The sequence below is a fragment of the Simochromis diagramma genome, unplaced genomic scaffold (assembly GCF_900408965.1).
Source record: "Simochromis diagramma unplaced genomic scaffold, fSimDia1.1 OVJJ01000387.1, whole genome shotgun sequence".
NCBI lineage: Eukaryota > Metazoa > Chordata > Actinopteri > Cichliformes > Cichlidae > Simochromis > Simochromis diagramma.
The window spans coordinates 1,147,617-1,170,417 of record NW_024387152.1 but is presented as its reverse complement, the minus strand read 5'-3'; the positions used below and the strand labels follow the sequence as shown (position 1 = coordinate 1,170,417).

At 41.4% G+C, this 22,801-nt stretch overlaps 2 protein-coding genes across 7 annotated transcripts; one reads left to right on the top strand and one right to left on the bottom strand.

Annotated features, from left to right (window-relative positions):
* The first annotated feature begins 275 nt into the window (after positions 1 to 275).
* Positions 276 to 9,441, top strand: tnnt2a (troponin T type 2a (cardiac)). Of its 5 annotated transcripts, XM_040048126.1 has the most exons (16): positions 370 to 391; positions 517 to 593; positions 768 to 1,104; positions 1,229 to 1,302; positions 1,448 to 1,465; positions 2,224 to 2,280; positions 4,393 to 4,422; positions 4,657 to 4,681; positions 5,533 to 5,596; positions 5,798 to 5,914; positions 6,023 to 6,100; positions 6,185 to 6,295; positions 6,380 to 6,489; positions 6,931 to 7,021; positions 7,105 to 7,145; positions 7,969 to 9,441. In XM_040048126.1, the coding sequence occupies exons 4-16, from the start codon at positions 1,269 to 1,271 to the stop codon at positions 8,000 to 8,002; spliced, it is 810 nt and encodes a 269-aa protein (XP_039904060.1). In that variant the 5' UTR covers positions 370 to 391; positions 517 to 593; positions 768 to 1,104; positions 1,229 to 1,268; the 3' UTR covers positions 8,003 to 9,441. The 5 variants fall into 5 exon arrangements, with proteins under 5 accessions (XP_039904058.1, XP_039904061.1, XP_039904060.1 ...); XM_040048124.1 differs by lacking the exon at positions 1,229 to 1,302 and having other exon boundaries at positions 276 to 391; positions 768 to 778; XM_040048125.1 differs by having other exon boundaries at positions 768 to 1,302.
* On the bottom strand, positions 9,069 to 22,664 carry LOC120743994 (plakophilin-1). 2 transcript variants are annotated; one of them, XM_040048091.1, is made up of 15 exons: positions 22,324 to 22,664; positions 21,398 to 21,516; positions 18,079 to 18,252; positions 17,801 to 17,985; positions 17,522 to 17,651; positions 16,812 to 17,019; positions 16,409 to 16,577; positions 16,108 to 16,225; positions 13,923 to 14,084; positions 13,677 to 13,841; positions 12,218 to 12,371; positions 11,930 to 12,116; positions 11,760 to 11,844; positions 11,057 to 11,160; positions 9,069 to 10,903 (listed from the first exon to the last, which is right to left on the bottom strand). In XM_040048091.1, exons 1-14 carry the CDS (start codon positions 22,502 to 22,504, stop codon positions 11,089 to 11,091), a joined length of 2,109 nt encoding a protein of 702 aa, XP_039904025.1. In that variant the 5' UTR covers positions 22,505 to 22,664; the 3' UTR covers positions 9,069 to 10,903; positions 11,057 to 11,088. The 2 variants fall into 2 exon arrangements, with proteins under 2 accessions (XP_039904025.1, XP_039904024.1); XM_040048090.1 differs by having other exon boundaries at positions 9,069 to 10,907; positions 22,324 to 22,663.
* Between the last annotated feature and the right edge of the window lie 137 nt (positions 22,665 to 22,801).

Here is a 22,801-nt window from a genome sequence, read left to right as displayed (position 1 = left end):
TCAGACCGGGATGCATATAGATAAGCGCTCCGTGCCTGTGTTTCGTCTACAACAAGGTGCCATACAAGGAAACCAGAATGTGTGTGTGTGTGTGCGTGTGTGTGTGTGTGTGTGTGTGTGTGAATCAGCTGTCTGTGATCTTTTTGGCTCTGCAGCCCACAGTCATGCTCACGGCGGCCTTTTTGGGAAATGGTGATAATGGAGAGTACATGCTATCTAGAAAGTTATTAATAACACAACAAGGGGTCCTAAAGCCTCATCCGCACAACACAGTCCGTCCTTCACCCTCTGACACTCACAACACGCTCCCGTTAGAGAAAGTGGGACCTGTCTTGTGCTGCAAATCCACTCTCTCCGGGTCTCTGTCTTCATCCCTTCATCTGATCCTCAGGTACGATTGACTAACTGTAACGTAACGTGTGCACACGAAAGAAAGTGTTTTAACTGGAAAATATTGAAGCTTTTATTGATTTGAACAGAAAGTGAAAAATTCATGATTGGCTTTTTTTCCCTAAGTAATCAGATTTGCTGCCGCGCACCTGAACGCGCCCTGTCATGTCAGACAACGAGGAAGTGGTGGAGGAGTATGAGGAGTAGGTTGGATTTTTTTTTCTACTTAAAATACTTCTAAATGTATCCCGAGAGTACATCCACCGTTTGTCACTGACACGTGGTTTCTTTGCAGCAACTGTATGATCATTTTACACTGTCATGCATTTGTCTTTTTGATCGTAATAGTAACGCGCCTATGTGATTCATTTTCACAGGGAGGTGGAAGGTAAGACCTCTCATCATGACTCATCATACACAGCGCAGTCACTCTGTGGTTAAAACCCTGTTGTGCAGGCAAATGCTTTCTCTTGGCTAATCCGACGAGCGTGATGTAAAAACTGCTGTACTGTATACTCAGTGCGCTTTTATAAGGATTTAAGAGGAATGTAAAGACATGTTGCTAATTGTGTCTAGTTTGAATGAAATGTCAAGATCGTCCATAAATCAAACGTAAATGTTCTGCCTGTTTGTCATCTCCTAATCAGGTGTAGGAGGAGGTTATTACATGTATGTGTGAGAGTTACAGAATTACCGTGTAAAACGTTTTTCATGGTAAGTTTAATTATAATGCAACACAAAAGCACAAATTATATGTGAAGTCAGGAATCGCAAGTGGGAAAAGTTTGCCTTAAGGACTTCCTGCCAGAACGTTTTCTTTTCTATTCTTTTGTTGCAGCTCGGTGTGGCTTAGGTAAAGATCACAATCTGGATTAAAAATGAGCGAATCAAATGCTTATATTATGATCACTCGTAAGTCAGTGTTTCATTAGTTAGTATCATTAATTGGTTTGACTTTGTGTGCTAGAAACAACAGTTTGTAGAGTTTGCACTTCTGATTATGTGAAAAGATTGTTCACATGTTTCTCTCTGCGGTTTCTCCGGCTGCACGACACAGAAGAGGAGGCCGCTGAAGGTACTGACGGCTTAGGCGCTGATATTTATAAATGAGTGTCAAGGTCATCGATGAATGCTTTTGTCACGTTTCAATAGCACACATCAAGGGTGATGTGGAGGAGCGGTCGACAGCAGTTATCCTGAGAGTCTCTGGGATAAATAGCAGCGCTGTGACTGAGCTTCATCTATAAACACATTTAAAGTGATTGTGATTAATCTCACTTTGAAAAAGATTCTTTGATGTATTTGCTAACTTACTTTGCTTGCTCAGCTATTCTTCTTATTTATTTAACCTCCTTACATTACTTTAATTACTCTGTTTACTTACTTCACCTACTTCTCATCGCTTTGCTAACTACTTTTCTGCTTTGCTCATCAGAGCAGCAAGGGGTAGATGAGGAGGAGGAGCAGGAGGAGGAGGAGGAAGAGGAAGGTATAATTGGGCAGATGTAATGTTTTTTCCCGGCACAGTGCATTGATAGCAACCTGAGGGTGAATTTGTTGATGTGGAAACCACATACTATGTTTGCTCGTTGCCTGTTTGTTTATAGAGCAGTTTCAGTCTAAGAAAAACAAAACAAAACGATGTGGACGCAAAACATTCAACAGAATCAGACAAGACAGAAGATATCAGTTATGTTCACAGGATGACTCATCTCGTCTCTTTCCCTGTGACTGTACTAAAGAGGTTATTGATCAGGGAGAGTGATTATTCAGGCTTAGTGAAAGTTAACATTCTTTCTGTGATAAGTCATTATTTGCTTCCTTCTCCACCAGAGGCTCCACAGGAGGAAGACAAACCTGCTGCAGAAGAGGAGGCCAACGAAGAACAAGGTAGACGTTATTAAAAACTTAATGCAGACTTTCCCCAAGTGTGGGGCCGGGGGCGCAGAGCCATTGCAGGGGTGCGCGGTATGAAAAGGAAAAAAAAACCCAAAAAACCCAAAAAAACCCAAAACGCTTGGACACTGCTATCACGGGGCCCTACAGAAACGCAAAGCAGGAGATGAAGCATCGCTGAATATGTTTTCAAACCAACTTCATTCTAAACCAAAGACTAGAAAATATGGTGAAGCAAATCTGCCCTTTGGCTTCACCTGCACAAGTGCCGAGGTAGGTCTCCCTGCAGGATTGGTTTTCCCTGCGTCGGGAGCAGCGCTGGGCTGTTCAAATCACGGACAAACAGGATCCCACATTCTTGATCTTTAGTTCACATGACTAACTACTCCTGACATGTTGGAGATGTTTGCTCTTTATACAGTAAAGTTACAGCAGGCTGATCCTGCCACGATTTGTTCCCTCAGTTCAAATCACGGACAAACAGGATCCCACAGCTGTTTATGTTTTTAAACCCATTTTGCACAGAGAGGCATTTTTTGAAAAATGTATTGATCGCAATGTTGAATATTATTACACAGGAAAAAAACAACTACAGTAAAATAATGACACCATGACGCCTCTGCCTTTGTAAATGGAGGGACAGTAACTGCGTGTAAAACCTGCAGATAGAGACAAAATACTGTTAATCTGACTGTCTGCTCTTCATCCCATGTAAACAATAACGTGGCGCACAGCATGACGGGAAAAAGGCACATACCTTTGACTTTGCCTGATGAACTCTGTATTCCACGTCCACACGTAAACGCAAAAAAGGAGTTTAAAAAATCTCAGTTCTCGGTGACTCGAAACGCCGTTTACGTGTGAACGAAACAGCTGCGTGTTCAAAAACACCCGTGTAGGTGCGGACGCAGCGTAAAAGAGTTAGTAGTTTATTTTCTTACTACCTGCAGATTACTTGTATTTGCTTAATTGTTTACTAAATGTTTGATGTGTGAAATAAACCGCAACTGAGCAAAATATGTGTGCGTGCGTGTGCGTGCATGCGTGTGCGCGCATGGGGGGAGGGGGGCGCGAACACTTTTCTTGTAAAACAAAGGGGGGCCCAGCAAAAAAAGTTTGGGAACCACTGATTAATGGGAGAAATGATAGCTTTGGGCCTGTGTTGACAGCACAGTGAAGATGAGTAATGTCTTTACCGGTAACCATCACTCACAGTCAGGAAGATAACATGCTATCTCAGACACATTTCATTTTGGTATGTGACAGTCTGCACTTGAGGATCAAGCATGCAGGTTTTCTTAGTCACACCAGAAGGGCCAGCTGGGCTGAGAGTAGTCCTCCAGCCCCTCCCAGCCCCAAGGCTTTCGTTTCTTAGTCAGAACCAGGTGTTTTTCACTGTTTCGGTGTCTCACCTGCTCCCACTGAGATCATTTGAAATGGGAGGGATGTTAGACTAATTCTTACCTTTTGGCTCCTTCATACTGATAAACACCGTGTGAGCTGTCACTTTCCACAAAGACAAAAGGCAGGCGACTTGTTGACGTGCCAAAAAAAACAAAAACCAAAAAACCACGACTACACCCTTCCCTTTACCAGTTCAGGTTCTAATTAACCAAGTTGGCAGCATAGGAAACTAGTCTGGGCCTATCAGCTGACTGGATGACGTTTTAGGTTTCAAGCACGGTCTTTTAGCTGTCCTCTAGTCTTATTACGAAAACAAAAAAAGAACTTAGCTGCTTCTTTTGCAGAAAGCTAAACTAAAACTAAAGTTTTTATGGCATTCACTCATAATTATTTGGGTCATTCAAAGGTCACTGATCCCAGACCTTCTTGAGAAAGGAACCATTTGCTATCAGTGCTTGCGTCTCTAGATAACGTCTCGCTTGTCCCGAGTGCATTCATGCAATGTGGCACATGAAGCAACACTTCACAGATGAGCGCCTGACTTCCTCGGTGCTCTCTTTCAGTCTTTCCCGTCTTCTCACTTACGCTCTTCTGTCATGTGGCCATCATCAGTCACTAACGACTGTTTACTGTGGCGTAATGCTCAGTCATTTGAGATGTGCTATCACAAACCCTCTCTCAAGCATGTTATTTTGGTTTCAGATGGAGAAGGCGAAGCAGAGGAGGGAGAAGGTAAATGACTGGGAATCTCGTTTTGTGGCTCTGTTGTTCTTGGATGTTCTCCCTGACATGAATCACACATCATTACTTTTATTATTAATATCAGCACAAATGGTGTAAACAGACTTCAGTGCCATAACTTGCGGGGGGAACTGGCAGAATTTGTGATTTTGTGCGGTCTCATTATTAATGTGTGGTCTGCACTAACTCATTCATACTGTCTGCTTGACTTTCTTTCATTAACAGAGGAGGAAGCAAAGCCAAAATTCAAGTAAGTAAAACCCACGGATAAGCACGTTTTAGGATAGCATGGTTATGAGTAACAAACATACGACCCATAAATAAACAAAGAGAGGACTCACACCACTGTGATCCATTTGTTACGTATCATACCAGCAGCAAGCCAGTTACGTTTTCACAACTCAATGAGGTTGCTTGATACAATCCTTCTACATCAACATCTTAAGCTCAAAAGTCACGAAGTAATTTCGTTTTTACTTTGTTTTAAAATCCAGGAAGTGCCCCCCCCCCCATATTTAAACTCAAACTGTGGACCGTCGTTCCCCTCGCTGCCAAATTTGCTCCCTTCATTAAATCTATTACAACTCGCTGCCATTTGAGTCTGTGTGATTCCTCATTGTGTATCCTGTGGCTTGTTAGAAATGTCCATTCTACCTTTTCTCAGCACAAGTTGTTTTTTAAATGTGCTTTACAAATACCTTTGTGTTGAGAGTTGCATTGACCATAAGTGGCCGTTTTGATTGTTCAGATTTAATTACTTTGATTTAATAAAAACAGTGTGCAGAAAAGCACATTTCCAGAGATCTCTAGGCTGTGCCTCTCTGCTCTGGCACTAAGAAAAGAAAATCCCAATTTCTGTCTACATATAGTGCAGTTTGTAGAAAATACAGATATGCAGCTACTTCTGAGCAGCAACAGGCAGCAACACATGCAAACACAGAGGGGACATTTGTTTGGCACATGCTTATTGTTTTTGATCCTCGTTTGACACCAACTGTCATCACAACTCAATTTCCCTGTTATTGATCTTCTTTTTTTTTAACTGAATTGTTCTTATTTAACCCACGCTTGTTAACTTAATATCTTTTCCTGCTTTTTCAGGCCATTCAGCATGCCAAACCTTATTCCCCCTAAAATCCCAGACGGCGAGAGGGTGGATTTTGATGTAAGTGACACAATACAGTACTTACTGTGCAGGGGCTTTTATATCCTGGTGTATTATGTACAGGTCTCAGGGTGGAGTAGACATGTCTTCACAGCTTTCACTCTGTATTTTTCTAGCTTTGTCTAAGCCTGCTTTTAATTTAGGACCAAAAACAAATATGTGCACCAGTATAACATAGAACTGGGTCACTGAATCCAACAGGATATACATCGCAAGAGAATGGAGAAGGACCTGATGGAGCTTCAAACTTTAATCGAGGTTCACTTCGAAAGCAGAAAGAAAGAAGAAGAAGAGCTCGTTCAGCTCAAAGAAAGGATTGTGAGTGCTCCACACTACAGCCAGTCAAATGTAAACCACTTCCCACTTCAGACATTACAGATCTGCTTTAGGATCTGTTTTGATGAGATGTGATGATCTGTTGCTCAGGAGAAGCGTCGCTCTGAGCGAGCAGAGCAGCACAGGATTCGCAGCGAGCGAGATAAAGAGCGACAGAAGCGTCTTGAGGTAGAGTCCTGTTCTACGTGCTTTAACACGGTCTATAAAGTGGCATGCGTTTCACCTCGGATCGTCTTTCTCTCGGGGTTCTAGGATGAGAGGATTCGCAAGGAGGAGGAGGAGGCCAAGAAGAGGGCAGAGGATGATGCAAAGAAAAAGAAAACCCTCACCAGCCTCCACTTTGGAGGTTACATGCAAAAGCTGGTGAGTCAGTGGAGTTTTAACAGTGGGGGTTTCCAAAAAGCTCCACTAGTAACTTTTATAACAGAAATTATTTTATTTTTAAAGACAGACAAACGGAGTGGCAAGAGGCAGACAGAGAGAGAAAAGAAGAAGAAGATCCTGAATGAAAGGCGCAAATCTCTGGACATCGAGAACATGAGTCAGGAAAGACTCAAGTAGGTTCAGACGCACAGAGCAGGACTTAGAATCTGTAGGTTTGTTCACTTACAAAGAAATGTAGTTTCATTTTAATGGAGAGAGACGAATATGAACCAAAAATTAATCAATGCACTGCCTCAACTCCCTGTGTGTATCAAGAACACGTGTCCATTACATGCAAATCATCTGATAACATTTTGGTCATGTGGAGGTTTTATTTCTGGATTTTAGTTAATATTCTGTCTCCCTCCATTAAAACAAATACTACCATTAAAAATAGAGACTCTTCATTTCTTTGTAAGTAAGCAAACAAATTCAGCAGGGCATCAAATAATTATTTCTCCCACTGCATGTTTCATTATCTCACACAATAGCTATTGCATTTTTTCTTCACGACACACAAAATTAAAATAATAAAACAATGAAAATAATTCTCGTTATAATAATTTGTTTTCCAGAGAGAAAGCTAAGGAGCTGTGGGAGTGGATCCAGCAGCTGGAGGCAGAGAAGTTTGATCTGCAGTACCAGTTCAGCAGACAGAAATATGAGGTGCGCTCAGCTAATTGAAGAAACAAAGTCACGGCATCAGTGAGACCTGGTCACAGTGTAACAAAATGTTTTCTTCATTCCAGATTAATGTGCTGAGGAACCGTGTGAGCGACCATCAGAAAACGTGAGCACAAGCTTGAAATCCCATTTTAATTAAAAGTTTAAAAACATGTAGTTACCATAGAGCGCACATATAATGTAACACAGGTGTAACAAAACAGACAGGTGAGGTTTGGGACAATAACTTGATTGGAGAGTGTCAAGCTATGTGTGTGTGAGAGCATTAGAGTCATGGGAATTTAAAACTTATAGTGAGACGGGGTTAAAAGAAAGAGAGAGGGAGTGTAACACTTTGTTAGTAACAATAACCAAAAAAAAAGTAATATAATTAACAAATAAATGCTTTAAGAGGTGAGGAGAAATCAAACAAATCATATATAATAATTAAATGAGTGATCAAGAAAAGAAAAGAGCAAGTGTGGACAAAGCAGCAGGTCACCACCGGAGAGGCCAATGAGATGAGTGAGGAGAGGCTGACTTTTAGTTGCAGCTATGAGTGCATATGTCGTGCATCTCCCTTAGAGCGACTTGACAGAGTTTTGCATGAATCCCGTCTTCTGTGATTCATGCTGGTGTTTGTGGGGGAAGCTTTTTGTTAAGAAACGACCGTCTCTGAGGCCCAAGTGGAAAAGCTTTTTGTTTTCAGACTCCCTGTAGTGTCACCAAATATTGTGTATTCACAATCTCACAGCCGCCTTGTCCTAACTCGGCGAGCTGGCTGGGTTTGGTCATCTGTCATACCTGTCAGGGATAAAGTGAAAGAGCATGATGTCACTGTTACTTTTGCACAGGGTGCAGGAAGATTTCAAAATGTAACCGTGCAACCTCGCTACGATCTGTGCCACATCAGTTGTGTCTGAATCACAAACGCTTCTGTTTTTCAACAGGTCAAAGAGGACCAAGAGAGGACTGAGGAAATAGATGCTGATGTGCTGAGTGACAAGTATTATCATCCGCCCTGTCATGCAGCCACTGCCTCAAACCAAGCCCTGGCTTTACGGCCACACCCAAGTCACACTTATCTTCTTACGGTTGCCTTAAGCACAGCTTGGGTCCAGTTTTCCAGCCTTATCTCTCACTCTACTTTTTCAGGATAATGGGGATTTAAAAGTGTAAATAAACAGTCTCACTTTAATGACTTGCTTTTTGCTCTTCCATAGTGTGCATGAGTTGCTTTGTTGGCAATGAAAAAAAGTCACGTAAGACCCGATGACAGAAAGCTTAAAGCAAAGACATCCTCTTACTGAAAGACAGGCTCTAACATGACTGGAGCTGACATGATGCTTTTTGAGCTGACGCCCAGACATCCACCCAAAGTTCACCTATGAACACACCCACACTACATTGAAAAAGAATGAATAATTTCCATTATGCATATTGCAGGTGGGAAAATCCTTCTTGTCCTGTAACTTCTCAAGTGTGTCACCAAGTTTCATATGAGAAAAACTGCTGTTTCTCAGCAAATAGGCAGATACAAGCCCAGTTATTTAGTCTGAAAATACTCAAAATATGCACAAGAAAGAACACAAAAACGCTGAAATGAGACACTGAGAATGTCTTTGTGATGGCCATGTGGTTTATAACTGGTCACAGGAGCAAAGAAAATGCACGTCATGTTTTTAACTGCTTCTCCTCAGCAAAGCAACAATGGTTTGTCATGTTGTTACTGATAACAAAAAACAAGCTCTCAACCCACCAAACAGTCTGGTGTCTCAGTTTTCCCACAAACCTCTGGGGATTCAAAGGGTGAAAAGAAAAAAACGCCTGATTTACTCAGTGACCAAAAGAGCCTTGTTGAGACCTGCCTGATCCAGGATCAGCAGAAAACAAAGGCACAGTAAGAAAGAAAAATATTATTACTCATTCACAACAGTAAATTCTGAATATTGCATTCGCTTCAGAGTGATTCACGGTTTTGAAAATCATGCATAAATTTATCACATATTTTAAAGGCTGCTGGAAAAACAACAAAAAACAAAACTCGCAATATTTTTGGCATGTTTTATTTATTCTGAGTGAAAGACAAGCCTCCTACTTATGCGCCTCACAAACACACACACACATTTCTCAAAAATATACATTCTAAGCAAATACTGACATTGATCAAATGAACCTCAATACAGCCATTTCCCAAGCAGAAAGACAGCCCCATGCCTTGTACCCTGTGGCCCTGGGAAAGCCCCATAGCTGCCTGCCACCGTGTTTCATGGCAGGTATGTTTTATGACGTGTAATGGTGGTTTTTCCAAAAGCATTTCAGTTTTACAAAAATTTTACATCTGTGTTCAATAAACAGGCAGTTCGGTTATGACGGCAGATATCCTGCAAATAACCTCTTTGTAAGCTGCTTTTAAATAAAAACAACTATTAAACATGACACGCTTGTAAAAGCAGCTCCTCTTCCCTCGACCGGTGCGCACAGTTCGTAATTCATTAAAATGCTGGTTAGAAGGCACGACCCCTTCATTGTCTCCACAACATTTATCTGAATTTGGTCAAAGAACCCTCAGAGTCAGCCAGCAAATTAACTGCTGACAGTGCTGACTGATAATTTACTGCTGGTTCAAATTTCTACACATAGTTCATGAGTGAGGCAAAGTGATGGGTGCTAGATGCTGTGTGCTACATCCCAGTCTTTCCATGTCCCTGTTCCCCACAAGAAAACAAAGCAATACTTAAAAAAGAAATATATATATAGCATTTAAAAAAAAGTGAATATTGACAAGCACTCAGTACTAAGATAGAGTCCAAAACTGAATACACGGCTAATAGCTGCTTGAAAAAGTTAGATAACCTTTGTCCTGTATATAATGAAGCTACTGCCAGCAGTCAGTTAGCTTAGTTTAGCACAAACCCTGGAAACAAGAGAAGGTAATTTACCTCCACTGTCAACAATTCTGTTTTATGTGGTTTAATGAATAATGAAGACACGGAGTTATTCTCTGAGCTTGTTTTCAGTTTACATGCTAGGCTAACGAGCTGCCAGTTGTAGCTTCTATTTCATGTACAAACAAAAGCATGATATTAATGTCAAAGAAAGCAAGTAAACACATTTAAATGTTGAACTAGTGCTTGACTCTTTAGGGTGACAGAATGTTGATAAAATATAAAAGTGCATTTGTACATTAAAAATAGCGCTTCTTTGCTAACCTTGAAAATCAAAGTACTGCTAAAGTGAATCTTTGCTTGGACCTTTTTTATGTATTCTTAGTGCATTCAACATGAAACTCTATTACCTTCACTAAAGAAAATCAAGAAATGGGGCTGTGGTGGGGATATATTATTATTCTTTTAAAAGAAACAACCTTCTTTGAATCATATTTCTCAACATACTGCAATTATACCACAAATACAGTCATATTTGTTTCTTTGATTTTTATCAGAAAGCTTTCATATTTGGCTGCTCAGAGCTCTCTCTGCATATAACTTTTAGTTATGTAGTCGTAGTTGTGTAGACACGTTTGACAGTGATGGGAATCAAGTAACATTCTGCTGCAGGTAACACTGTCAATCCACGCTGTCTGGTGTACGGGGACTTGCAACCTAAAACAAGCCAGTTTCCGTACACACTACACACACGTCTTAAAGCACTCTCAGCCTACCTACGTAGATACAGGCAAACATTTCCAAACACACAGACCACAGGATTAATTGTAAAATTAAAAGCACTCTTTCCTTTATAATATGTACAAAGCATCAATCAATGAACAGCAATTGTCAGGCTCTATCCAGATGGTATTAATAAAAAGCATCATTTTTCTCTCCTTTTTTGTTGTCTTCGTTGGAAGGGTGTGGCAACAGCAGTGTCTGAACACGTCGGTTTCTATCTGCAAGCACGGGCACAAGCACACGGGAAATGAAAAGAAAGAAAAGCGAGTGGCAAAGAGAAAAAAAGACATCTTCAGATTTCATGTTGCTTTGATCCCAACTGGTCTGAAAATGTGAGCAAATACAGCCACTCAAACTGGAATCGTACCTTTTACGGTTACTGCTGCCGATCCCGCCCGATCACTGTCCTTCGAGCTGCGAGACCACGCGGGTTATGTTGTCGTTGATGAAGGCTGATTTGGGCAACCCCATCTGTGGGTTAAATAGATTCCATCAGTTAAAGATGTTGCAGAGATGCACTAGTCCACAAACACGCGTGGTGTTTGCAACACACCCCTGCAATAATTGTGAAGCCCTCTGAACTTAGAGCGGCGAGGGGAAAAATGTTTTCTACTCATCTGTCACATTTTTTTCTTTACTAGTGACGCATTAATCTTTGACAGAAATAGTGCTGATAGTGTTAATAAGGTGAACATAGCTGCATGAATCTAAAGAAAATGTCTCATATTCCTTCGATCCTCCACCTCAGGCTTTTATTGTGGGGGCGACAGCCCCAATTTTCCACGGATTACTCCTCCCGTATGAAACCGTGAGCACTGAAAACAAGTCTACCAGGATTCCAGTCTAATGTTTCTTTATTCACTGATGTTTTGGGTGTGGCAGAAGGGAAGGGAAAGTGAAGAGTCTGAGGAGTCATGATAAACACCCATCCATTTGTCCACCAATAAAGCTGGGCCCTCCCAGCAAGGAAGTTTGAGCATGAACTAGCATGAAATGTAAAGACAATAAGCACATCACTGAAACGTCACCTCAGCTGTACCATTAGCCCATTTCTCCCTTTTCTAATTTACCTTTTTCACAGCGCTTTGCAAATTCTTGTCGTGCCATATGCTGTACAGCAGCAGCGAGGCTGCGCTGCTTCCCTTGGTAAGTTTCCTAAAAAGAAAAGAAGTCATCATCGGTCATAGAAACACGCTGAAGCTTGCCACCTCTGCAAATGATATTTAAAAAAAACACTCACTTCTCTTCACTGAGGTCAATTAGCGACCGAACAACGCAATTATTGATGACCTTCTTGCTGGTGTCACTGTTTGCTGACATCAGTCTTAGCACTGTGTTGCAAGCTGCTGCTACAGACTCGTCAGAATTTCCCAACTGATTGGGCCCACCCTGCAGGAGTTCTCCGAGCTGGGGCAAGATCTGCTTTGCTAAAAGAAAACAGCAAATCAATTGTATGTGGACTAAACTTGCATATCTGAAAACTGGATAGTCAAAGTCTTTCGTGCGCTACCATTATCCTACTTCTTACCCATGGTGCCTTGCAAACTGTCGGTCCGAGACATGTTACCCAACAAGGACAAGGCAGTGTTCTGAAGCTTCGGGTTAGAGGGCTTCAGCAGAGGTCCAAATTGACTCAGATCTCTGGACTTACTAACCAAAATTTGGCTCACAGCATCTGACCCCTGAAATGGTTACAAAGAGGAATTTATTTAATTTTTGTGTTTATTTAACACAGGGGGAAAAAGCATCAACAACACCCACAATGGAATTAAGGAAAAGGCAATTTGCTGAAAACTTTCTTAACCTCCACATATGGACATCACATTTTGGGTTATTTAGACCAAAATACGCAATTTTGCTCTACAAGGGCCTGATATCCACTTACGAGGACATTATGCTGCTGCTGTTCTATCGAAATTTTAAATGAATATCCTCATATGTGGCTCTGATTTTTCTTAGAAACAAAAATTAGGTAAAAAAAAATAAAAAAAAAATCAGGTAATCCTTTGTTTTTACATTCATCAGGTCCCAATCAGCCCAAATATCAAAGGGAAATTAAAAATGCTGCCGTGGAAGAGTTCGGGTCTAAGGAGGTTAGAAATATGAGATTTATGTCAAAGAACAGGCTCTTCTCTTCACTTCAAAATGTTTAGTAGTGTCTGTAACCATGTGCCATTTTCACACATGAACTCTAGACAGTGTTGGGAGAATCAGCTTGGGACACTGGCCTCAGCTGCTCTTTGCCTCTGAAGGAAACATCCTGTTTGGTTAAGGCCAGTGTGGAGGAGGCTGGATCGCCACTCACTGTGAACTCTCCAGACATATTCCCACACTGATACGTTATACAGAATCTGCACTAAGGAGCTGGCAGAGGAAAGTTTAAGCCAGCTGAAGCTGTTCTTAAACACTGCTGTCACCAGTTAATCTTGACTAATAACTGGAATATAGCTTTCTTCACTTTTAACACAACAAAACCACACATCGCTGTATATGGGAGAATAACTGCAAGAGGTTGAACAAGATTCACCTTTACACTGTGAGGCAGAAAAGAAAATGATAAGACGGTTTAAGAGCTCTGCACAGGACAAAGGGGAAAACAGATCCTCAGAACTGGTGCCTGAAGAGGCTTGAAAACACTTTTCAAAAGAGTTAAAGAATGATATCGATTGGAGTATGAATGTCACACAGGGCAACTTGCCATTTGTTGCATGTACAGTTTCTTTTAAAAGGATCAGAGAAACATGCATGTATATATGTATAAATATGCTCAATAGCTCATTACATTATGTTGTGACTTACACGGTTAACTAACGTGTAGATGTTTTGTGTTGTAAAACAAGTGAAATTCATCTACAAACCTGAAATACAAAGACAACTCCACCCTTTCTCACAAAACTTTCACATCTTTCCTCTTTCATAAATCAACCTGAGCTAATCCAGTTACAGAGTAACACCATAATCCTAATAATTAACTTCTTCGTACTCACGCTTCCCTTGCTGGCAGTGAGGTTCTGCAGAGCACCACAGCAGGCCTCTAGAGTGGCTTTGTTCTCGGACGATTCCAGGAGGGACAGGTAGGTTTCTATAGCTTTGGGATGGGACAACCACTTAACACCTGATGGGGGGCTAGCATCCACAGTATCAAAGGAGAACTGAGAGAAGCAGAGAAGGCAAGTTTAAATGAAAGACTCCAACAAACAAAATAGTCTACAGGCATTGTGCTTAATGCCCACCGTCTTTTGGGCCTTGCTGCTCTTAGGGCTGAAGCATCCAATTGTGGGGCTTTTCTCGTGTTGGGCATCTCTACTTGGGTTGTAGTTTATGAAACTCATGGGGGACTCTTGCTCCAGTTTGTAGGACAAGTTATGGAGGATGCATGCACAGTTCTCCAAGGACTAAAGAACAGGAGAGAGTTCACATTAAAGGTTTTATTTTCATACTTTTGTCTGTTATGACTCATAAACAGCATGGCAGACCTATCTGATGATGAACTGGACAACGGTTTTAGTGTCAGACACTAGAAAGACAGTCAGTCTGCTGACAACATATTTAGACTGCAGTAGAAAAAAATAGCTAATAACAGTCATCAATTCATACTTAATAGTAAATATAAAAGTGCTTTTTGTTTGCATGTTTCACAAAAAACACTACATACCTGTGTTTATATACTATTATGAGATCACTGTTTTACAACTGGATCAAATGGGAAGCTCTATTCAAGGTAACGCTATGTTTCTCTATGTTCTTTGTGCGATGAGATAATCTCTGCCTGCACTTTCACTAATTATGCTTTAGTTCATGAAATGAAGTCTGTGTAAACTCTGCATTAACATAAACATAGAATTAAGGACACACCCACCCCTGAAACGTCCACAAATTACAGGTACGCACAGATTCATAATAAGCATGTAATTTAGTGAGCATATGTACATTCACATGGGTATGCTTTTAAAAAACAAACATAAAGACACATTTGGAATCTGGACCGACTACATTCTGTAGGAGACGCAAGATAAATGTTGTACAACTTTGACTACTCAAGGATTCGTCACAAGATATGATTCCAAAAACAGAAAACTGCTCACTCACGCACAATTTAAACACACAAACTGGTGTGAACCAGAAAAACAATAAAGCCACAAAGACAAAGAAGGGCCCAATGATTATGAGGCTGGTGATGCCACTGATGACACTGAGATAGTGGACTCTTATAAGTACCTGGGTGTTCACCTCAACAATAAACTGGACTGGACTACAAATACAGACGTCCTGTATAAGAAGGGCCAGAGTCGACTACACCTGCTGAGGAGACTGAGGTCCTTCGGAGTCTGCAGGACTCTGTTATTTATTCTGTAGGACTCTGTTAAGGACAGTCTATGACACTGTGGTAGCATCTGCCCTTTTCTATGCAGTGGCCTGCTGGGGGAGTGGATGCACGGACAGGAGCAGGATTGACAAACTGGTGCGGAGGTCTAGCTCCGTGCTGGGATGTCCCCTGGAGTCTGTGGAGGTGGTTGGCGAGAGGAGGATGTTAGTAAAGCTGACATCCATCATGAACAACCCACATCACCCACTGCATGAGTATGTGAGTGGGCTGAGCAGCTCCTTTAGTCAGAGACTGAAACACCCTCGCTGCAGGAAGGAGCGCTTTCACAGATCATTCATCCCAACAGCAGTTAGACTCCATAACTCCTCAATCACGATGTCATAAGTCACTGGACACTGTGAACATCCACGGTCACCACTTCATGCATAATGGACCCTCCATGTATATGTATACATATGTATATTTAGTGTGTACATGTGTGTATCTATAAATAGGAATAGTAGTGGTACAATAGTTATGTCAAGCTATATAGTTTATGTCTTGCATATTTCCAACCATATCCATAATCACATACTGTGTGTGCTGTATGTAGTGTATTATCTTACTTTTTTTTCATTGATTGCACTTATTTGTATTTTTGTATTTTCTTCTGATATCTGTACCTGAGCTGAGGTGATGCAAAAATTTCCCTGTTGTGGGATCAATAAAGTCTTATCTTATCTCTTATCTTCAATACCGATTAGCTCTACAAGCAGAACTGAAAGACAGTTTACAATGACAAAAACAATATAATCAATATATCAACAAAGACTAATAACCAATTTGCTAAATTATCATTAATCGGTTACTGGTTAACTTTCTGTCACTGATGTCTCTGAAAAATCAATTAACTGTTTCAGCTCTACTGATTTTACTGATGCGATGACGACAGCAGACAAAACAAACTCTCCATTCTGGCCACACGGCCCGATTGTGTACTGTTATATGGGAATCATTAGACTACCAGTGAAAAAGTTATGAATACTTGTAACTGATGGGAAAAGGTTGAATTGTTGGTGATAAAAGAGTTAACTGTGTGTTTAAGTGGTTACCGAGTCATTGGGGTTTTGCTCTGCCACACAGGACTTCATGTAACTCATGAGGGAGTCGATAAGGCCAGGACAGCTTCTCATTGCCTGCCTCTGTCCACCCAGACCAGAGCTCAAGTTCCTGCAACCACCATGAAATCATCATTGCAGCGTGTACATACATATAAATATACACACGTGATCCCTTAAATTAAGTGAAAACAGATGGTATAACATATATAAATCCCTTTTATAGCCACTGTATAAAAGATATTAACTGACTGATCGCTGTCATTACAAATCCTTGACAAAGACTTATTCTTACCGCAGGCACCCTGTGGCAGAGCTGAAGACAGAGGGGTCAATGTAGCTACTCGGACCGGTGTCTGACAAGCTTGTGTAAGGCACCACCACACGTTCAGTCAGGGCGGGCAGTGCTGTAGCTGCAAGCTCTTCCTTCAGCTCGTTGGCAGAGGACAGGTTCCACAGCAGGCCTATAATATGGCAACCAAAGGAGAGTACATGCAACCGGTGTTTAGTTTTGTTTAAAGCCAGACAGTCCATGTGTTTTTCTGGGCATTTCATCCATCATCAAATCGGTTCGCTCTATTTCACTTCTTTTTTTGTTTTTTTTTTGCATTTGTCTGTATTATTACTGGAATCACTACTACCTCATTTCTGTTTCTATATGATATGTCAGTGTCTTCTATCTCAGTCAAAGTTCCTACCGGTAATTTGTTTCTGGGTCTCAGTAGAATCTGTTTCCTTTAGCAGCTGAAGGGCCTTCGCTATACCACCACAGCGCTGAACCTCCAGTTTGTTATTTTGGTTCTTGAACACCAGGTTCCTCAGAGCTCCAGCAGCAACCTGGCACACCTGAGGATTGCCGCTTCTCAGCAGGGCCACCAGAGTAGGAATGCCCCCGAGTTGGAAAACCTGCAACACAGAAATACAAAGCGGAGAGGTGGAGAGAATTTTTTAATGTGATATGAAAGCAAAAGCAGTTACAAGCTCATTACTTATTAATTAGTAGTATGCAAATCATGCATTAGCATTGCTTATAGTCACCTATTTTCAGAAACTAATAGATGCTCATGCATTTTTATTTAAAGTGCATCACACGTGTGCATAAGCTTTGCGTATGGGAACATGAGAGGATCATATTTTTTTAAGTAAATAAAGTACCAGGATGTTCTCTCTAATAACTTCTGGCCTGATGATGCAAATCAATAAAAACTGAAGTGAATTGTTTTCTTAAAAAGCCTCATTACTCTCAAAACCAACTAAAACTAAACTGAATTAAAAACAGAAAGTCAAGATATAATAAAAATAATAGCTAATTAAAAAATAAATAACTATAATAACTCTGTACTATACAGAGTGCGTGTTTCTCTTCACAATAAGCATGTACAGTAATCTTCTGTGTGCCCGCTCGGACCTCTGATTTGGCAGACTCGTCGGTGTAGGTGGTGTGTTGGATGAAAGTTGCTCCCCACTGCTGGTAACTTTCCTCACTGCTACCCAAAAACTCTACAGCCTCCTTTAGGGTCAGGTCTGGATGGTTCATCCTGGAGAAACACACCCAGGAATGTAGGCAAGGGTAGGAAATTAGAAAAGAAATACGCTCTTCTGAGTTTAGTAAACAGTCTGGATTTAATTTCAAGTTTTAAAATATATATTAAGCTACATTTTAATGCCAGAATAAAGGTGACCTTACATTGATTTACTCTCCATTTTGATGGTACCCATCTTGCCCTCATGTTGAGACTGGGTGGAGGGCATCCGGACTATGCGCGACTGGCTGCTGGTGATCGCATTACCGTTAGTCACTGATGAAACACTGTGTCTGTTTGTTCGAGTTTGAAAGGTGCTTTGGCCCTGTGCCATCTGTCCTTTTATTGTCTAGAAAGCAACAAAAAATAGTTTAGAACATTTTGTTGGTACTTCTATGTGAACTACGCAGAACAGAAAAAATGTAAAACACAAAATGATCACCATGCCAGGTCCAGTGGCAGGAGAAAAAGGTGGAGCCAAGGCAGGGTCACTCTTACTGGGTTTTATCCCATTGGGAGCCTTTGGCCAGGTGGAGGCACTGATATTCTCTTCCCAAACACCGGAGGTACTCATATATCTTCCTCCAGAATTTCTAGTGGATAGAGTACGACTCGTCTGCATTGTCAAAAGAGAGAGATTTACTTACTGTCCAAGCAACATTTGCATCGTTGGTTTTCCAAAAGTACAGAGATACAAATGACACATTGCAAAACTCCACAACATCTTAACTTCAAGGCTTCTCTGTAAGGTAAGTAACCTGGTTTCCCACAAGAACAGTTTTCAAAGATCCCCGGAAACCCAAAACAGGAAAATTTCAACTGACACAAAGCCTGCGTGCCACTTCCTATCCTCCTTTTTCTCGGTTTACACTCAGGAAACCTGTAGAATAAAGCAAACGACCATACGTGCTAATGTAACAAAATATCCGTCATTTGAGACTAACCCAAGCCATTTCTGTTCTAAGACTGATGATACATTGGAGCAAACAGAGGAGCTTTGTGTGCACAAGTGAGACTGAGCACCTGCTAAACCTGTATTCACGATCTTGATGTAATTGCCAGCTTAATCTCATAATTGTGCATCATTTAAGAGTGCAAAATTAAAAGGATAATAAATGAAATCTATGAAGTGTGTGCATGGGCACGACAGTGTGTGCGTTTGTTCACATGTAAAACACACTTGACGAGCTTTCCCATAAAGTAAGGACCCAACATGTCTCACTAATGCTTTACTGATTAGTCATGCACCAAATTAAATGCTCGCCTCCTATTGGCTTGAAAAAAAAAAATACAGAAAGGAGGAAATGAAAAACCTCGCCTTTACACGACCACAAAACCAAACAGCCTCAGCTCACTCTTTTGAATCGCAGAGTTTATTATGAAGGAGGACCTGCTACAGGTGAAGCAGGCGCTCCGGATACACACATGAGTTTTCTTATTGGTCTTTAGCTCGTTCCTGTTCCTAACTGGACTGGTTGCTGAGTTACCATCCATACGTCAGCCATGATAGCAGGCAGTAAAAACATGGTGAAAGAAAGATATGCCAACAGTACACTTGATAAGAGAAGATAGTGTGTTTATTCTCACAGTGCTCCCTTCATGCAGCTACAGCCTGAGTGAGCCACGAGAACCTTTCATACACAGGACAATGTGGACAAATGCAAACTCAGCACGTCCAGAATACAGAGACAAACAGTACAATGCTTCTATTCTGGCACTAGACTAATAAAAAAATGGCTTTATTGTTTTCTGTTACGAGGAGAGATTATACCTGGGATTAACACAGATTTACTGTATGTGGTGTTGCCAGAAAGAAGCCGTATCAAACAGCACAGGTATTATTATTATAGTCGAGTGGTGCAGAGTTATAACAGGTTAGCCAACTTATCTGGAAAAAAACAGCAAAGAAATTGGGGAAAAAAAGGGTAAATGGGCTGCTTCTTATGTGGGACTTTTCTACTCGCAAAGCGCTTTATATAACACACCTCCTTCACCCATTCATACAAGGACTTTATTCTACACCTATCTAAAACTTACACACTTTCATGCTCCGATGAACACATCAGAGAGCAACTTTGGGTTCACCATACTGCCAAACAACACTGAACCCCACGCAGACTAAAAACTGGAGCAGTCAGGCATCGAACCTGCGCCCTTAAAATGAGCAGATTGAGCTCCTAAGCGGCTACAACCACCAACAGAACTGTAAAAGCCCAGTTCAAGTCCCATCAAACTGAGACCGAGGTGGCTCCCGAGATACAGAAAAAAAGTTGTTATCTGCATCAAAGACATTAACGGTATATCTTTGTGGCCCGTCCGTCCACTGCGTGCAAGGTTGCAACTTAATGGGCACGACTGTTTCGTGATAATATGGTAATCCATAGATGACAAATTCAGCTAATAAAGATGTGAGAACTGCACAAACACAAAAACTGTGAGTAATTCAGTTTGTTATACTTTCTTCTGGGTTTTCTTTTTATAAAGACATAAATAATTGTATTCGTAAGCCGTCTCATTCAAGCAGTGCTTGTAAATGCTGCACTAGACAACACGTTGTATTCCAACTGCTGGATACAATTTCTTCACTAAGTAACTTTGTGTTATTTTTGTTCTGTGGATTATTTGGAAACGACCTTGCGACATAAGTGTTTCATGATGTGATGATTATGAGTCTTCATCAGCAAGAGCACATCACCACACTCTCGCCGCATTCCTCAACTCACTGTCAGATCAAATCAGGACAACACGCAGCAAACAAATATTAACACACACACACCAAGAACGATGAGCATTACACTTAGCTATGGAATTTCAAATAGTTCGGTATTGTAAATGAGTTGTTTCACCCCGACTGCTCCTGGCAAGACTCACAGAACGACATTCAAAAACAACAGATTCACAGCAGCGCTGTGCTGCGCAAAAATACACTCCGGTTTGTGAGAAGAAAAACGAACGAGCAGAAAACGTGCATATTTTTTTCAGGGTTTTCGGTACAAGAGAACATTGTATCGGCTGAGATGACCTCAGGCATGAACACCAGGAGACCCGTGTAGCTACAGAGTCGTCAGCCAGTATCATCATTTCCTAAAACAATGTCGGAAATCACCAGTGACTGAGCGCGCCCTCCCGTTTGGTGTCAACACTAACATATGGACTAATAGGCATCCTCCTTGAATTTAAGATTGCATCCAATTGCTCCATCAACCCTAAATTTCTCACAGTTGAGTTTCAAAACATAAACCCCCTCATTTTGAAGGGTGGGGCACAGAAATGCCACACACACAAATACACCCCGACTTGTAAACGCACACATTGGAAATGGGCAGACATTTGGGGAAGCATCTATTTTGTTTTTTGCTTTTCTTGTCGAGAATTACAAGATAAACAGATATATGCAAGATTGTTTTTGGTTAAAGAAGCTGGAAACCAAAAGGCATTTAGTTTAGCAAGAATTCAGCAGTGTGTCTTTAACATGATGCAGATTTAGTCATATTATTGGCTCTGATAAGCATGAGCAAAGATCTCTAGTGAAAGAGAGACACATTTTACAGGAAGAGCATCTGGTTTAAAAAAATAAAATAAAATCAGCTCTCAATCAAATATGCAGATCCATCTGTTGTGGCAGCCACCTTGCTAAAAAGGGAAGCAGCCAAATTAATTTGTTTCTGTGTGAACATAATGAGCAAAAATAAACATGTTGAGCATAAGCAGTGAAGTGCCTCGTCTGTTGCTGGGAAAGGTTTGTGCGCTGCTGTAATTACCTCCTTCGTGGTGCCAGCAGACATAGTGGATTTGCCGCGGAAGGTGCCATTTGCTTTGGATGGAGAATATCTGAACGAGGCGAAATCTGTTTGTTTTGTGAAAGACGGCAGAGGTGGACCTGTTTAAAAAAAGAAAGATATGAGACACACACACTTTTACAAAATAATAATAATAATAATAATAATAATTTGTATGTATGTATGTATGTATGTATGTATGTATGTATGTATGACAAAAAGCAGAAACTTGAACCCACCCCCCCCCCCCCACACACACACACACACACAATCACTGAGTGTCACACGGAGGCTACAGGTGAACACGTCCTTTTAGATAACAGCAAACAACAACTGAAGGTAATTAAGATCCTAGAAGTAACTCAACATTACAAAGCAGCTGCACACTGAAGAAGGCAACCTGATAACCGGAGGTGCGTCCGCAACTCCGGCTTTGATTTCTCCCCATTTACAATCGAGTGTTTGTTAAAGGGTAAAATCTTCCTACAGCCCAGTTTCAACCCATTTTCAGAAGAAATTCTTACGTCAACAATCGTCGTTACGCCTTTCTCACGCCTGCTGGAACTTGCTAGTGTCACCCGGCGGGTCTTTTTTTCTTTTCTTTTCTTTTTAAACAAAACTGTCACTTTGATACCAAAAAGCCTCGAAACATATTTGAACCGCCTACTTTTCAACCTACAACTTAGATGCGCCTGTGAAGTTATACAAAAATAAGGAAAGAAATAAAAAGGAAAGGATAACGTGGCACATTTTAAAAAAGCACGTCGAGCCCGTTAAGCGGTGCTACTTTAATGGAAGTTGTGTGACGCATCTTACCCAGGTAACACAACGCTCAGTTTACGAGCCCCACAGACACGTTGGGTTTTGTTTTATTGTTTTATTATAGTTGTAGAAACTTATTTCCATACTTGTAGGAGAAGGAGCTCTGACACTCTTGCCGCGTTTGGACTTGCTCCTCTTAATGCTGTGGACCTGGTCCAGCACGCGCTGCTGTCCCGACCGCAACTTGTTGTCGGAGGGCAGCGCGAGCGAAGTATCCTCCGCGACCCCGATGGTTGTCGCTGATCGCAGCGGCTCCGGAGCCATCATCTTCCCAACTCGGCGCCCCTCTTGTGAACGGATCGACAGAACAGGCTTCCAGAGAAGCGCAGGCCCGGAGGGAAAAGAAAAAGTGCACCGACAGCTGTAACGGCCGCGCTAAGTATGCAGATTGGTTGTAGTTGTTCTCGGAGCAGTGGCGGTATAACTCCACCCTGGGAACCGCGCCCGGTCGGGAGAGTTCACAGAAAGGTGTGGTGTGCAAGGAGGAGCCGAGAAAGGCAGGAGTTCCACTGCGCAGTACTCGGTATACGTGCAGGGGGGGGAAGCGCTAATGTTGCTCTTCTT

What these genes read in the sequence shown, in the direction of transcription:
- tnnt2a (XM_040048122.1), top strand. Translation starts at nt 2,094, where the DNA reads ATGACTCATCTCGTCTCTTTCCCTGTGACTGTACTAAAGAGGTTATTG. An exon ending in AGCGACAGAAGCGTCTTGAG is followed by an intron (nt 6,101 to 6,184) that starts GTAGAGTCCTGT and finishes TCGGGGTTCTAG; the next exon opens with GATGAGAGGATTCGCAAGGA. An exon ending in GTGAGCGACCATCAGAAAAC is followed by an intron (nt 7,146 to 7,968) that starts GTGAGCACAAGC and finishes GTTTTTCAACAG; the next exon opens with GTCAAAGAGGACCAAGAGAG.
- LOC120743994 (XM_040048091.1), bottom strand. Translation starts at nt 22,504, where the DNA reads ATGATGGCTCCGGAGCCGCTGCGATCAGCGACAACCATCGGGGTCGCG. An exon ending in GCAGCAAGGCCCAAAAGACG is followed by an intron (nt 13,842 to 13,922) that starts GTGGGCATTAAG and finishes TGCTTCTCTCAG; the next exon opens with TTCTCCTTTGATACTGTGGA. An exon ending in TCACTGCCAGCAAGGGAAGC is followed by an intron (nt 12,372 to 13,676) that starts GTGAGTACGAAG and finishes TAACCATTTCAG; the next exon opens with GGGTCAGATGCTGTGAGCCA.